The 17441-nt window shown below is 45.0% G+C and overlaps 1 protein-coding gene across 1 annotated transcript in view; it reads left to right on the plus strand.

Annotated features, from left to right (window-relative positions):
• Positions 1-17441, plus strand: part of LOC146780373 (hydroperoxide isomerase ALOXE3-like) — a 325955-nt gene that overhangs the window by 88437 nt on the left and 220077 nt on the right. Inside the window, exon 3 of the mRNA XM_085638942.1 lies at positions 1276-1360. Within this exon, the coding sequence (XP_085495068.1) occupies positions 1276-1360 (85 nt within the window). The remainder of the gene's footprint in view (positions 1-1275; positions 1361-17441) is intronic.

Genomic DNA, 17441 nt, shown 5'->3' on the forward strand with positions numbered 1-17441 from the left:
TTGTCGATTGAAGGGTGTTCTGTTCTCGTAACTCAACTGGGAACATTGAACACCTGGCTGAGTTTATAATTCCTCTAAATGATCAAGTATTGGAAAGTTATTAAGTATTCCACTTTGGAACTTGTAAAAGCAAACGTCCTCCTCACTGGGTTGATGGTGCTTCACAATCGGGTTACTGCACTGTCGTAGATCTGTCACCATGTTTCATGCTCTTCAATAGTCATTAATAAATCCGAAGGGTGGATGATGATCAGATTTGTGACTGAAGAGAAGTGTAGGGCCAGTTTCTGCAAGTATTCTGGGTCTTTGCCCCACATGGATTCATGGACTCAAGATCACCTTGAATTTGATCCAGAATTTATTTGGAAGCCTGGGATGAACATCCAGGGAGAGCTTGATGTCTCAACATTTTTTGGAGTTCATGAATAATCTAAACTACCTGGGTCTGTAGCTTGGCAACAGGGTTCTCAGTATCTAGTAAATTTGATTTTGCGGTAGTCCCACATGCTCTTGTCAACTCCATATTACTCCGTCTGACTTTAACACTGACATCCTTGACCCTCGGACCCCTGCTGGCAATCCTATACCCCTCTCCGCCCTGAACAAGGAATCTTATCAGCTACTCGGTTTGTGTGACCTGCACTCTTCATGTTTCCTTCCGCTCAAGCACTCCTGTGTTCGAACTCTACCCATCACGAATCTCCATGTTCTACTATGATTTCTGCACTGCTTGTTTGCTTATAAGTGGCCTGTTGTGAAGCGCTCTGATATCCTCGGGTCCAGCAAGCGCTATATAAAACTCCTAAAATAAATATTGTGGTCTGTTTGAAGTACTGGAAGACTTTTATGTTGTATGGGGATCTTTAGATTGATACCACTGCCAATTTGTTGTCCTTGTATGGAAAGGAAAGAGGTCTGTGAAGGGGGGGGCTGTATGGAGGCGCAGAGGGTGTAGGAGGAACAGATTTCCTTGGTGTTTCTTTTTTCAAGGACGATGTCAGAAGGCTAGTAACCAAACTAAGCAGGAACACCTTATAGTTATAGAAGAGAAATGTACCACAATTGGTCCTTGGACAATTTCAAATGTGTTACCTGTTCGTCCTACTCTTCTCTACCTGAAGCAGGTTAGCATCACCAGAATTAGATCTTCTTTCTTACATGTGATAGGCATCACAATCTATCTTGAGTGCCTTTTATTGTTTTCCTGTGATATTCTTCATTTCATCAATGGAAGACTCCTCTGAACATCATTCTTCTTTTTCCCTTTTTGAGCAGCTTCCCTGGCCTCTGCAGTAGTTCACAAACCCCTTCTCCAAAAGCAGAGGGAGAATGAATTGAAAGAAAAACGAGAGACCTACAAGTGAGTTATTATTCTATGTTATGTGAACTTATATAGCGCTAAATCTTTAGCAACTGATATACAAAATTCTGCCTCCCTGTATTTTATAGGACATCATTATACTGTCAGCACTTTAATGATGAGAATTTATACAGACAAACCAACATAAGAAATGAGTAATTTAGCCAGAGGCTAAATACAAAGTAGCATTTAAGGGGTGGTTTGTTTGCAGTGGGGGGTTGGGGTTCTTTCTCAAGTGAACAATGATGATTTGTGGTATTGAAGGATCTCCTCTGTGGATGATCTGATTAATTGTACAACAAGAACTGAGGTCACTTTCCTGAGAGTCGCCTCCCCTCACATTGTTACTGTGCCTAATGATCAATGTGTATAAAGTTTCAGGAGGACTATCCCTAGTAGAAACAGTTTAGGGGCACTGCAAAAGTATAACTTAAATACTAGAGTGATGGTGCAGATCCCACAGCACATTACCATACTTTAGGTACCCAATTCCCCTTTTGCTCTTTGTGAGCATTTTCCAAAATGTACCCTTTGGCACTTGCCTTAGTGTTTAGCTCTCTCCCCAGTGAGCTCTGTGCTATAATAAGCACCTCTACGTAGATATATACATACATGCATAAATATAAGGGTTAGGCCTGCCAGTGGCAAAAATCCCTGTCAGGGTCAGAATGTCCTTTAGGGAAATATGGCAGTGCCCAAAAGTCTGAGAGGTCAGTGTGTGGGCTGTTTGATGTTTTTGGGGGGGACTGTTTGTGAGTCTATTTTTATGGTCTGGTGGACCGGTTTTTGCTGTTCATCTCTAATTAAATATTGCATGCAGAAAACACAACTGCACGCAGTTTTCCATACCGTGCAAAACATCTATACACTCTATTTTTACAAGTTTAAAATTGCTTTGATTTGTAAATGTGGGCCATGTTTACCTATCTGATTCGCTAAAGGGGACCAGTTTTTATTTGGTGTCCGGATCTATTTTGTGACCCATTGTGACCCTCGTCCCTGTTGCGGCCTGTCTAATAGAACGTTTTAAAGGAAAGCTCTGTCAGTACTGATGCAATATTTGAAAACTAAGTGGCTTATTCCTACCTACCTTACACCACCCATCTGCTGTAACATAAATGAGTTTTGGTGCTGGTGTGTGCACCACCACACTAACAAACATTAGTAATGCATTTTAAAGCTTCTCCAAACCCTTTAATGGGTGGCAAAGAGCTGCAGATAGAATTAAACAAAAGCATCTAGTGTTCTTCAGCTTGCTCAATGCGCTGCCTCAGTCAATTACCAGCAGAGTCACCATAAGACCTGCACAGGCATCTCCGCCTACAACCAGAAACCACCCAGAAATGTTTTAAGGCATGCGCAAAGTGGGTGCTGGTCCAGGGTCTCAGCTTTGAACCAGGTCTATTCTGCAGAGAGAATTGCACTGATGACGTTGAATAATTCTGAAACAGAATGTTTCAAATATGGTTTTCCTTTAGCCTATTTTTATTGCGAGAGATGTGTGGGAGTCAAATGCCAGTTAAAGTAATTGGTGGGAAAGGCACGAAACGTCAGTAGATTAATGCAATCACTGCAGGTGTGCGAAAGCAAAGAGAAACTGAATTGATTCCTGGTTGGTGTGTATGTGTGTGTGCATGTGTGTATATATATATTCACTGAAAAAAACATAGGTTTCAGGCCTGATATAGTTAGGAATTAGCATTTAAAAAACCTTTGAAATTCACTGAAAAAACCATAGGTTCAGGCCTGAAAAAAGGTTAAAAAAAACAAGAAAAGGGGGCTGGGTAGAAACACCCTGACACCCAGAGGGACCCGCAGGCCCAAAAAAAGCGTATTTAAAAAAATCAGCAGAATTCGCACTGTGTGCATGATGTATATATAAATATATTTATGAGGATACATGTTGAATAAAATACAAATATTCACGCACTTGTTAAATTAAGTCCCGCGCGCCTGTTAAATATGCCCTGCCACTGTATAACTTGCACAGACATTCATGTTTTGATATAAACATATATGTGTGAGGAGAGCTATTAATATGTTGGATTTCAGAATGTACTCGCAACAGTTGCCTTGTATTGCAATTGTTACTTTGAAAGTTGAATGATTTCAAAGTCTAGCACCAGTACCAGAGAGCGCAAACTGGCTTTTCTTCTCTACAACTCCGCGTAGCTGCTGTTCGCGAGAAGCACGTCGTGTGCATGTAACGGCGAACAGGACTATAGGCACTTTTGTGCGACTTGAAGAACATGTAATGTACCTATGAAAATACCGCCCATGTGACATGCATGGAACTAACACCCTCAGATAGCCAACCATCGTGGCTGCATTTGCGTGCCCACAAAGGTGTAGTAAAGGGTCAATTACTGTACATGACGCAATCCGGAGATTCCACGGGTCAAGGGCTATCGCGAGGTAGCTGCCCACACTATTGATCCATCTTTAACCCTTGCACCCCCGGATCTGCCATCTAGCTCTCTGCGCGTTTGTCCAACAACTTTTATCCTTTTTACTCGTCAGGAGTCCCCCTACCAATTACATGCCATTTCTAATCTTGCTATCAGTAACGTTAAAAGTATGCACATGCACGAGTCCTTCACAGTTCTACAAGGCTACCAATATGCTATTCGTCACAAGAAATTATTTGTTGCAACATATTTTATTTGAATCGCCTTGAGATGTGAGATTTTACTCTTAAATCATGACACTTCCGGTTCGCTCTCATTTCCAGCACAGTAACTTGTTTCAGGCTTTATGACGCTGGCATGTGTCAGTAAATAGCGCTCACGAGAAAAGTGGCATGTGAAATTAAAATGTGTATTTAACTTTCACGAACCGAAGCTTGGACTTTTCTTTAACATGTTTAGTCAACATCAGTTTGCTAGCAGGGAATTCTTCTGCCTGACATTTAAAATGACGCGCCTCAACAACATGACTTTATTATAGATAGAAAATGCATCTCGTCCCCCCCATACACCCCCCCCCCAACACCCCCATCCTTTGATGCGGCTGTTAACCTCTAGCGAGAAAAGTGAAACTATGTTGTATGAACCACGGCACGCCTAAATACAGGCGGTCTGAAGGGGATAATAAAAGTTATTGCCGTTTCCCATGGTTAATTAAGGCCGCCGCACCGGGAGACAACACCCCTCTCCCCGTTTAAAATAAATACACCGAAGAGCACCCCGAGACATACAGAGGCATGCACACACAGATACATAGACTCAGTTAGTCACCTCAAAAATAGCCAGAAACAAACACACATCGAAGCGCGCAAGCAAACAGAAACACGTAGACACACAGCAACATTCAATCACCTCCAAACCGGACAGAAACAAACACATGTTGAAGTACGCACGGAAACAGAAACACACAAATACCACGCAGACACACAGAAACATACCATCACCGCCCAAAACAGAGACATACAATCATCCACAGACAGAAACAAACACACATTGAAGTTTGCACGAAACAGAGCATACAGACACTGCGCAGACACGCAGAAAAGTACAATTACCCCAAAGAGAGAAAGAGAAACACACTTTGAAGTATGCACAGAAACAGAAACAGAAACACAGACACTACATAGACACACCGAAAGATACAAACAAAATATTTAAAAGCATAGACAGAAACTGACACGGACAAACAGAAGTACGTATAGAAACAAGCGTATGAACATGAACGCCCCGCAATAGAAACACAGGGGCTTATTAACAAGCCCCTTGCGTCACGTTTGTGTCACTTTTCCCATGTTAAAAATGACGCACAAGTGGTGCAAGGGGTTTGTGAATGTACCCCCAATAGACACACAAAGAAACACCGCAAAAACAGATGAAGTACCAAGATACAGCGAGGCGCGCACCTACACAGATGCGGACACACACACATATACACATAGAACACTTACAGAAACCCACACATGTGAAGACATACACAAAGAAACATACTCAGATACACACGCAAAACAAGGCAAGCAGGGAAACATACAAACGCAAAAAGAAAAGTGCATGCATATTTATTAAGACAGAAAAACAGACTCCGAAATAAAGAAATACAGACGGAAACAAAGCAAAACGCACACACACACATACAGAAGCCTGTATGTGAACGAACCCAAAGCACCGCTGCCAAGTTTAGAAAGTTCAAATGAGGGGCAGTGGGAGCCTACGTGAGTGGCATGTTCCGACTTCCGGGGGTATAGCACTGGTCATAAAAGGTTTTTAAGGAGGACGGGGAACATACATGACAATTTGCCATATATAGCAAAAAAATCTATGGGGCATATTATCAAGCACGGCCTTAACATTATCGCCGCTTTAGCGTCAGAAAACTGCCGCTAAAGCGGCGATAATGGGCTTGATATGCCGCAGAGAATTCCAATAGAAGCCCAAGTTGACACCAGTACATGGGCTTCTAAGGGAATTCTCCAGGGCATATTATCAAGCCCATTATCGCCACTTTAGCTGCAGTTTTCTGCCGCTAAAACGGCAATAATGTTAACGCTGTTTCTTGATAATATTAATATGCACCTATATTCGGGATGACGTCCGTTCCATCACTCGAGACATATTTCTACGCTTTCTTGCTCTGTCACAAGAGAGCATGGTGCATACTTTTATTTGCTGCTAAATTGCTGAGGCTTCGACAACTTGTGTTCGTCTTTACTTATGCCTCCACTGCCTGAGAACCCACATTGATGAAGAATGCATTAGAGGAAGAGACAGGGTTGCAGGGGTCTATTGTCTTACTTTGGAGGACGGAATGCGTTCGGAATGAATATGTAAAACAATTTGAGAAGTTTCACCACATTAGCGGTAAAATGAGGAATATTTCAAATGCCTGTCTTCGGAAGGCATGAGCACAGTCATAAAAATTTGCTAAACTTGGTGCTGTGAGCTTGTTTACTCCCCGACACATGCGCCTTGATGCCTTGAGGCTAAGTTTACGCACTATAAATCCAATATTCATTCATTCATTCATTCATTCATGTGTATCCACTGTGTGCCTCCTTGTCGTCCTCCTCTTCCTCCTTGGGCTGGCAGGTGCCCCCGAGGGCCGTGTGGCTATGTACCTCCTGGGAGAGACGCCCACCTCCTCCTCTGGCCTGTCGGGCACCAGGTAGGGCAGCTTGTCGTCCCCCTCGGTGGAGAAGCTGGAGTTCCCGCCAGCCAGCATGCAGGACAAGGGCTGAAAGAGGGGCCCCAGCTCATGGTGCAGATGGTGATGGTGTGGGGGCCCGGGTGCTGCTGCTGCTGCTCCAGGTTCAGAATGTCCTTGACAGAGAAAGGTGTGGAAGTGACTGTGCTTGGTAACATCATCCGGGCAGGAAAAAAAGTTAATTGCTGGAAACCAAATAATCAATAAATCTTGAGAAAAGGAGGGGTAAGCAGGCGCTCCCTGCCGCCGTGTAGGGTGATAAACGATGGAAGAGGTCCTGCTCGTGTATAAACCGCCTCCATTTGCCTGCAGCAAAGCATTTGGTTTTTGTTACAGCGCTCAGCACCGGGGTTAGAAACAAGGCGGCTACTGGAGCCGGGGGGAGCTCCGAGGGGGGGTGACATCATGGTAGAGGGGGTGCCGGGAAGCGGAGTCAGCCAGCGCTCACTTGAGTTATGTTGCGCTAAGAGAGAGTGTCTGCGAGAGACCACACCTTTTGTTCATGGCTTCCGCCTCTCGCAGCTGGCGCTGTAGAGTTTTACAGGCTACACGGGGTGCAGAAGGAAGCATTGCGAGAGGGTTGGAAAACAGTTCTCTCTTCTGGACGTTCAAACAGCAGCATAAAGTGGACTTCATCCCCCGAGCAGCAGTGCGCCAAGAGGCACGTTTGCAGAGTGATGTAAAAAGGGGGCGTGGCCTGAGAGCACTTTCTGCAATCCAGCTGTGTGAGGCTTACTGGAGGTACCTGGTGGGCTAGATGGCCCACAGGGACTCGCAGAAAGCAAGGGGACCTCATCCCCCAACCAAGAGCATGCCAGGAGGCACATTTGCAGAGTGGTGGAGAAAGGGGGCGTGGCCTGTGTCCAGCTCTCAGCAATCCCACTAGCTAGGGCTTACTGGAGGTATCAGGTAGGCTACTTGGCTCCCAAGGACCCCCAGCAGCAAAGGGGACTTTAATCCCCATCCAAGAGCGTGCCAGGAGGTGCGTTTACAGAGTGGTGGGCATAGGGGGTGTGGCCTGCTATGAGAACTTAGCAATCCTGCTGTGTGTGTGAATTACTGGAGGTAATAGGAGGGGTAGTTGGCCCCCAAAGATGTCCTTGGGGGCCAACTACTCCTCCTGTTACCTCCAGTAAGTACCACACAGTGGGATTGCTAAGAGGTCTTCGGAGGGCACACCCTCTTTCTCTACCACTCTGCAAATGCACCTCTTGGCACACTACGGGTTGTGGTATGAAGTCCAATTTACTCCCAAGGGACTTTGGGGTCCACAAAACCCTCCTGGTACCTCCTGTAAGTCCTTCCTGAGTGCTGGTCGGAGGCCCAGCACCCTTTCTCCACCACTCTGCAAACACGACTACCAGTTAAAGAAGCGTTTGTAATGTAATAGGTCTTGCACTTGCAAGAGTTAGAGCTATTGGTGTTGTAAATGTAAAAGTTTTTTACTATTTTTTTCTGGAGTGGAGTGGATGTACATTGTGTGTAGTGGAATAATGTGGTATGTTGTGCAGTGAAATTATGTGTCTAGGAAGTATGTGGTATTTAGTGTTTAGGAATTATGTAGACTGGGATTAGCTGTTATGGAGAGTAATTTTGTGGTATGGTAGTGTGTGTTATGGAGTGGCAACATCAAGTTTAGTCTTCCTCGTTTCCATAGAAGCTAAATTATGAACTCAATGAGAAAAAAAAGAAGGAATCAGTGAGGAACACTAGTCAGAGGTATGAGCAGGGCCACTGGAATTATGCGACAGTTTGCCTGCACTGAATTTCACACAATTAAACATTTTTCGCAGTAGTCACATAATCCATCATCTGCTGCCTAATCTGCAGATTTGAACAAAAAAAGCCTTGTTTCTAGCTCAAACGGCTCAAACGTTACCAAAAATCCAGTGACAAGTGTTACTGCATGGTGGAAGGTCCTTTGCAAACCTAGAATGGTCACCTGTTACTTATTGCTAAATGCGGGTGTTAAATTGGTTCTAATGGTGTGCAAGCCACTTTTGCTTATTTCTGTGCCTCTTTTGCCGCTTTCTGAATTTCTGTTGCTTCTTTGTGCACGTTTCTTTCTTTTTCTGCACTTCTCTTGCCTCTTTCTGCAAATCTTTTCCACTTTCTGCACCTCTGTTGCCTCTTTATGCACCCTACTTCCTTATTTGTGCGCCTCTGTTGCCTTTTTCTGCATCTCTCTTACCTCTTTCTGCACCCCTCTTCCCTCTTTCTGGACCCGTCCTGCCGCTTTCTGTACCTCTGTTCCTTGTTTCTGCACTTCTTTTGTTTCTTTCTGCACCTCTCTTGCTTCTTTCTGCACCACTCTTGTCTCTTACTCTAACCCTCGTCCCCATTTCCGCATCTCTGTTGCTTCTTTCTGCATTTCTCTTGTCTCGTTCTCTACCTCTCTTCCCTCTTTCTGCACCTCCGTTGGTTCTTTCTGAAGCACTCTTGCTCCTTTCTGCACCCATGTGCCTCTATCACAACCCTCTTGCCGTACACCTCTTGCCTCTATCTGCACCTCTGTTCCTTCTCTCTGTGTTTCTTTTGTTTCTTTCTGCACCTCTCAAATCTTTCTGCACCTCGTTTGCTTCATTCTGCACCCCTCTTCCCTCTTTCTGCACCCCTCTTGCCTCTTTCTGCACTTCTTATGTTTCTTTCTGTAGCTCTCTTGCTTCTTTCTGCACCCCTTGCCTCTTTCACCACCACCTATCCACTCTCTTTCTTCACCCCTGCTGCCTCTTTCTGCACCTCTGTTCTTTTTTTCTGCACTCATTTTGTTTCTTTCTGCACATCGCTTGCTTTTTTCTCCACATCTCTTGCTTTTTTCTCCACTCTCCTTGCTTCTTTCTGCACTCCTCATGCCTCTTTCACACCCCTGTTCCCTCTGTATGTACCCCTCTTGCCTCTTTATACATCTCTGTTCTTTCTGCACTTCTTTTGATTCTTTCTGCACCTCTCGCTTCATTTTGCACACCTTTTGCATCTTTCTGCACCCTTCATGCCTCTTTATGCACTTCTGTTCCTTCTTTCTGCACTTCTTTTGTTTCTTTTTGCTGCTCTCATGCTTCTTTCTGCACCCCTTGGTTCTTTCTCCACCCCTCTTCCCTCTTTCTGCACTCCTGTTGCCCCTTTCTGTACCTCTGTTCCTTCTTTCTGCACTTCTTTTGTTTCTTTCTAGACATATCTTGCTTCTTCCTGCACCCCTTGTGCCTCTTTCTGTTCCCCTTTTCCCTCTTTCTGCACCATTCTTGTCACTCTCTGCACCTCTGTTCCTTCCTTCTGCACTTCTTTTGTTTCTTTCTGCGAGTCTCTTGCTTCTTTCTACACCCCTTGCCTCTTTCGCAACCCCTTTACCCTCTTTCTGCACCCTGTTGCCTCTATCTGCACCCCTGTTGCCTCTGTCTGCTCCTCTGTTCCTTCTTTCTGCACTTCTTTTGTTTCTTTCTGCACATCTCTTGCTTCTTTCTTCACCCCGTCATTCTTTGTGCACCTCTGTTACTTCTTTCTGCCTTCTTTTGTTTTTTTCTGCACCCTTCTTCCCTTTTTTGCATCCCTATTGCCTCTTTTTGCTGTTCGCTTGTCATTTTCTGCACCTCTCTTGCCTCTTTCTGCACCTCACTTGCATCTTTCTGCACTTGTCTTGCTTCTTTCTACACCTCTGTTGCTTCTTTCAACAATTCTCTTGCCTCTTTCTGCACTTCTCTTGCCTCTTTCTTCACCTCTGTTGCCTCTTTCTGCACCTCACTTGCTTCTTTCTGCACCTCTCTTCTGTCTTTCTGTACCCCTCTTTCTTCTTTCTGCACCTCACTTGCTTCTTTCTGCACCCCTCTTGCCTATTTCTTCACCCCTTTCATCTTTCTGCAACTCTCTTGCTTCTTTCTGCACCCTTCTTCCCTTTTTTGCATCCCTCTTGCATTTTTCTGCAGTTCTCTTGTCATTTTCTGCACATCTCTTGCCTCTTTCTGCACCTCACTTGCCTATTTATGCACTTCTCTTTTTTCTTTCCACACCTCTGCTGCTTCTTTCAGCAATTATCTTGCCTCTGTCTGCACCTCTGTTCCTTCTTTCTGCACTTCTTTTGTTTCTTTCTGCACATCTCTTGCGTCTTTCTTCACCCCGTCATTCTTTGTGCACCTCTGTTACATCTTTCTGCATTCTTTGGTTTCTTTCTGCACCCTTCTTCCCTTTTTGGCATCCCTCTTGCCTCTTTTTGCTGTTCGCTTGTCATTTTCTGCACCTCTCTTGCCTCTTTCTGCACCTCACTTGCATCTTTCTGCAATTGTCTTGCTTCTTTCTGCACCTCTGTTGCCTCTTTCTGCACCTCACTTGCCTCTTTCTGTACCCCTCTTGCCTCTTTCTGTACCTCCCTTGCCTCTTTCTGTATTCCTGTTCCCTCTTTTGCACATTTCCTGCCTATCTCCACACAGCTCTTGCTTCTTTCTGCACCTCGCTTGCAGATTTCTGCATTCCTCTTGCCTCTTTCGGCACCCCTCATCTTTCTGCAGCTCTGTTGTTTCTTCATGCACCTCTTTTGCTTCTTTCTACATTTATCTTGCCTCTTTCTGCACCCCTCTTGCCTGTTTCTGCACCCTTTGTGCCTCTTTCAGCACCTTTGTTGCTTCTTTCTGTATGTCTCTTCCTTCTTTCCGCACCCCTCCTGCCTCTTTCTGTACCCCTTTTGCCTCTTTGTGACCTCTCCTACCTGTTTCCTCACTCCTCATCCCTCTTTCTGCATCCCTCTTGCCTCTTTCTGCACCTCGTTTGCTTTTTACTGCTCTGCTCTTGCTTCTTTCTGCACCTCGCTTGCGAATTTCTGCACCCCTCTTGCCTCTTTCGGCACCCCTCATCTTTCTGCACCTCTGTTGTTTCTCCATGCACCTCTTTTGCTTCTTTCTGCATTTCTCTTGCCTCTTTCTGCACCCTTCTTGCCTCTGTCTGCACCTCTGTTGTTTCTTAATGCATTGCTCTTGCTTCTTTCTATACCTCGCTTGCAAATTTCTGTACCCCTCTTGCCTCTTCCGGCACCGCTCATCTTTCTTTCTACACCCCTGTTCCCTCTTCTGCCTGTTTCTGTGCCTCTGCTTCCTCTTTCTGAACTTCTCTTGCCCCTCTCTGCACCTCTGTTGCTTCTTTCTGCACTTCTCTTGCCACTTTCTGCACCCCTATTCCCTCTTTCTGCACCTCTGTTGCTTCTTTCTGTACTTCTCTTGCTTCTTTCTGCACCTCTCTTACTTCTTTCTGCACCTCCCTTGCCTCTTTCTGCACCCTTCTTTCCTCTTTCTGCACCTCTCTTGCCTCTTTCTACATAAACAGCGCTACTTTTAAACTGACATCAGACTCAGCAGTGCACACATGCAAGTGCAGAAAAGGGCTGCTGGCCTCTATACTGCCATGTCCTATCATATGCTAGGGACTTAGAGGTAGGTTTAACCCCCTGCCCTATTATGTACTAGGGTCTTACAGGGGTGGTCATGTCAATCACAGGGGTACTGCAACCCATAGTGTACCCTAGTGTACATAGGTGTTTTCACTGTATTCTAAGTGTCTTTCAGCATATCTCTGGGCCTGGTTAGGCAGAGCCCAGGATCAGTCAGAGTCAGTTACCACCAGTACCAGTAAGCAAAAAGTTGGGGGGTGCTCAGGGCACAGGAGGACTTTGCAACAAGGCTTCTTTCTGCACCTCTGTTGGTTCTGTCTGCATTTCTCTTGCTTCTTTCTGTGCTTTTGTTCCTCTTCCTGCACATGTCCTACCTCTGTAGGCATAGTTAGAAATTAGGATTTTAAAAAACCTTAGAAATTCACTGAAAAATACATAGTTTTCAGGGACATTATAGTTAAAAATAGCTGATAGGTAAAAATTACTATTCCACCTCCACTGAGTGCAACAGTAGGGAAAGTGTAGGATGAGGAGGGGTAAAAATTAGTATTCCCACTCCAGTGAGTGCAACAGTAGGGAAAGTGTTACATAGCAATTACTATTACCACTCCAGTGAGTGCAACTGTAGGGAAAGTGTTGGACAGTGGTGGGATAACATTTACTACATGAGAAAGATATGGTAACCTGGTATGGAGCCAGCAAATGGGCTTGCTGCACTCTTATTTAGGGGAAAGTATATGGTGTTTGCAAATTATATGTGGTGCTCCTAGGAAAGGATTGGTTACCATCCACAATCCTACACTGCCTTCTGGAAGAAGAGCACCAATAAGTCAATTAACAAATCCGAGCACTCCAATGATCATTTATACAATAGTGAGTAGTTTATAGTCCACTTTAATCCACGTTCAGGCCCAGAAAGTATAATCCAAATCTTCACATTGATTTTGTGATGGATGTCATTACAGTTGTATCCGAAAGAAAAGCAGTCCAAAACAGTTGTTCACAACATCGAGCAGTTGGAAAGTCAATTTAGAAAACAACAAGCCAACATGTGTTTCGTCGATAGGTCATAAAGATCTCGATTTCTTCAGGACTGTGGGCTTTAAATAGACCATCTTAGCAATATATACTCTGCATAAACATTGAGCTGCTTCACCAACCAATGGTGTGTAATGGCTTTACTATAAAATTCTCAGTTAAGGCATGCGTAATAAAGGCATATTGGTTGTAAAATCCTGTGCTGTAAAGTCTTCCATCTTAAAGACGCCTGTGTGATAAAGCCTTCGGTGTAATGGCTTGTGTGAATTAGCCTTCATTGTAGAGGCTGTTTCCAGGTTCAGTTGACTGTCGTGTTTAATAGTGTTGAATGCAGAAGCTAAGGCAAGGAGGATAAAAAAACATGATTCATTCTGGTCCAGCAGTTTCAATATGACATTAACTATGTGTGTGAGTGCTGATTCTGTGCTGTGACCTTGATGGAAGCCAGATTGACATTGGTCAAGGAGTTGGAATTTATCTATGTGGTTGCAAAGTTGGATCTAGACACATATTTCCAGGAAGCTTTCCCAGCGTGGAAATGTTGGGGATTGGGTGGAAGTTGTTAAGGTCTGAGCAACCCGCAGTAGATTTTTTCAAAATGGGGGTTAACTGGCCTGATTTTAGGCAATCAGGGATAGCGCCTTGGCAGAGCGAGGTATTTATGATCTTAGTCCATGAGGGGAGTATAGAAGTTTTGATCTCCTTAAAGATTATCGGTGGTAAAGGGTTGATTAAGTGATTAGATGGTTTCAATGCTAAAAGCATAATGTGAATGTCACTTTCATTGAGGGGTGTGAAAGTGTACCAGGACATATTGTTTTGGGGGCAAATCCCAGGGTGAACAATAAGATCAGCCATCTGTGAGGGAGCCAAAATGGTGTGTGAGATAGTCCGTAGGAATTCTCTCGCTGACTGCAGATCATTTTCAAGGATTTTCATTTTTCCCAAGAAGAAGGAAGCAAAGTACTTACAGTTTGAGAGCGTGTTGGGCCCAGTGCCGAGTAGGTTTGATGGGTTGAGCGATTGTTGCATGATGATTTCAAAAAGGGTTTTGGGTTGATTTCTAGCTTGGTCTAGCTGGGTTCTAAATAAGTTTTCTTTGAAGCTTCTGATTCTTCTGTTTTTTGTGTTCCTCACTGATCCTAAGTGTTTTAGGTGCCCCATTGATGGCGAGGATCTCCAGGCTCCTTCCTCTAATCTCAGATTGTGTCTATTAGTATTCAGGTTGTCGTTGAACCAAGGTTTTGAGACTTTGGTGGATATGAGTTTTAGTTGAAGGGGGGCGATCGAGTCAAGGATGTTCAAAATGTAGGTATTGTAGTGCTCTGTGAGGTCATTAACATCTACCATGTCCATCTGAGGAGACAGGGAGTTGTTACAGAGGATAGATATGTCATTAGGGTTTATGTTAAGAAGACTTCTCTTCCATTGTTTTGGTTTCTTTAGTTGAGCCCTTTTTGGGATCACAACTGCATTGATGAGCAAGGTTGCATGGTAGTGGTCTGTCCAGTCAAAGGGGATAATGGACTCCAAAGTGGTGTTGTCTGTTTTTGCACTGATAAGGTGTAAGGTCTTGCACTTTTTGTGACAAGGGCTGGTGCAGATTTGGGTCAACTTGAGGCCTGATAGAAAGGATTAAAAGCTGTTCACAGTATGGTCATTCAAGTCATTCCTGTGAAGGTTAAAATCTCCAAGGAAGATCTGGGTAACTTGAAGATCATCATTGGTTGAGATGACTTCCATAACTTGTTCATTGAAAGGCAGATTGTCTCCAGGAGGGTGGTAGATCACGTGCAGTTTGCACATGAGACTATTGTTGCTAGCAATATTGATGAAAAGATATGCACAAGCGCATTTAATAAGCTGTAATTTCCAAATATGAGTTGGTAACCAGTTAATGTTTGGTGTTTTTGGAATTGTAATGAAAAATTCTAACTTATGAGGAAGTCGGATTTTAAATTACACCTTTGAAAATGCCACTTTTATAAAGTTATATTTGAAAAAGGGGCAATCGGAGAGGAAGGAAGATGGCGGGATGTCTCCGCCCTTGAGAGCACCTCCGCCCACTCCCGGCTGATGGCCGCTACCCACCGGCTCCCACTCCCACTTACCTCCGCTGCTAGACCGATGGGTTGACAGAAGGGATTACTACGGAAGAATAGGAAGAGCTACTTTGAAAAAGAATTGCAAACGAACGGACTTCTTGCATCTCTGATACCGCTCCTTGGATGTCCCAGCCGCTAACCGCCGCCGCCGCCGATGTGCCGGGTAACCGAGATCAGCTGCGCGGTGTTTGGGATCCGCGCAGCAAACTGGTTCACATTTGGGACGCCACGAAAGGCTCTCCTGACGCTTTCTCCCCGACAACCCTTCGTTTTGTTGGACGGAGGTGTGCGTGGCTGTGAGGAGAACTCTGGCCTTCACAGGGGCTCGCCTGGCAGTTGAGGAGCTGGGTGCAGGCAGTGGTCAGCAGTGGCGTCCCCACGAGCGACCCGCCGAGAACGGGCGGGGCTGTCAGCGAAGACATTAATGGCCCAAACCAGCCCGGCAGGAGGAGCAGGAGCGGCAGAGGCGGTCAGGTCAGTTCATTCAAGTCCTGGGGGAGCATTAGGAGCGACGTGCAACATCAATATCAATGGGGCACAAGGGGGGACTGCAACTCCTAACCCACAGTTGGGGAAGCCTATGCTAAAGCTGCTTCGATCTGGCAAGGTATCCGCGCTGCTGCGCTCCTGTAAGTCGGATTCGATCGCTCCTACTAATCAAATGGCTGACGTACTCAATGCTGCAGTAAATGAGGGTTGGGGTAAAATAGAGGAGTTAGCTGAAACATTTATTCCTTCTGAGGAGAATGTCAATGGATGTAATAACCACCCCGCTCTTTGTAAGGAAACCTCTTCTCTGGCTGTCACAGTCCTTCAGATCCAATCTAAGGAGCCACTCAATGAAGTTCAAGATATCAGTCGAGAATATATAGCACCATCCCCCTTTAAAGTAAATTGTGGAGGCTCGTCTTTTTCACCGGAACAGTCTAGCGCCGCTCTCGCCCAGCCTGGCTCTGACCCCGGCCCTAGTTTTGTGAGCCCGGGGTCTCCATGTGACAAGGCCCTAACTGGGATCAGTGGTAGACCCACTATTGGAATGAAGATGATTAATGAGTGCTCCACAAGACAGCCGACACTGCCCCCTAGCCCTAATCTATGTATGGCTATTGAAGAGTCAGGCCGTGGTATTACTAACTCTACTACTGAGATCTGGAGGATTCAGAAAGGGAAACACCACAAACAATGCAGGTCGGGAAAAGGCGGCAGAGGACGAGGGGTGCGAGTGGGGCTAATACCAAGGCCCATCTATCAGAGACACTCGAGCGGTTGAAAGGGACAGTTAGCAACACAAAATCAAGTTTGGAGCTGAGCCCTCTTCGGAAATGGGTATCCACAAAGGGGGAAGTCAGATCAATCGTCTCAAGGCTATCTAGCTCAGGAATTCCTGCCCCTCTCCCTACCATAACCAAAACCACTCCGATTCTAAAAGATCAAACGGATCACGCCTCAGTTGGTCCAGCTGGCCTTATTTCTGTTATACCAAAGATTATGTCTTCAACGGAGCCAGCGGGTCCACTCTCGGATAGTTTGGCAACAGTGGATAGTCTTCAGGATAGTCTTCAGGACGGATCTCAGACCCTGCACCGAGACTTGTGTGTCGAAGCCGAAACTGCAACAGAGAAACTTCTTGAGGAATGTCCTCAGGATAGAACTTTTGATGAGGAACCATCCCTATCTAGGATTATGTTAGCACTTAAGACCCAAAGATTTGAAGCCCAGCAACACTACCAACAAGTTAGGGATGATAATTCTGAAATCAAAAAATCATTGGCCGAAGTTATTAGTAAAGTATCTCACTTAACTGCAGAGGTTTCCGATCTTCAAGATAGGGTGGCTGTTGTGGAGGAGGAAAATTCTCTTACTATGAAACAGGTTGGCATACACGAGTCACAGCTGACTAGTGTCCAATTAAAGCTGGAAGACCTTGAGAACCGCCAGAGGCGTATGAACTTGAGAGTTTTTGGAATTCCGGAAGGCAGCGAAGGGAATGACCCACGAACATTTATTGTCGGTCTTTTCCAAAAAGCATTTCCAGACTTAGAGGACTGGGACGTGGATACTCAAATCCAAAGAGCACACAGGCTACCACTTTTTCTTTCACGAGATACTCAATCCAAAAGAAATTTTTCTAGGCCTATCCTAGTTTTTTTGGGCAGTTTTTTGCTACGGCAGGCCATATTTTTGAAGGCTCGTCCAACAGTGCCTGTCATAGTGGGCCCTCTCTCTATATTTGTACGCTCTGATCTTTCAAAACCAACTATGGATAGGCGCTGGCTTTTACGCCAACTTATGGACCCCCTTAAAGTCATTTGTTCTCAGGTCATACTACAAGAGCCTGCTCGTCTAACAGCCAAATTTGAGAGGCTACACTGTCGATGCTGAGTCAACAAGATCTCAAAATATCTTT

This window comes from Triturus cristatus, chromosome 12 (genome assembly GCF_964204655.1).
Source record: "Triturus cristatus chromosome 12, aTriCri1.1, whole genome shotgun sequence".
Classification (NCBI taxonomy): Eukaryota; Metazoa; Chordata; class Amphibia; order Caudata; family Salamandridae; genus Triturus; species Triturus cristatus.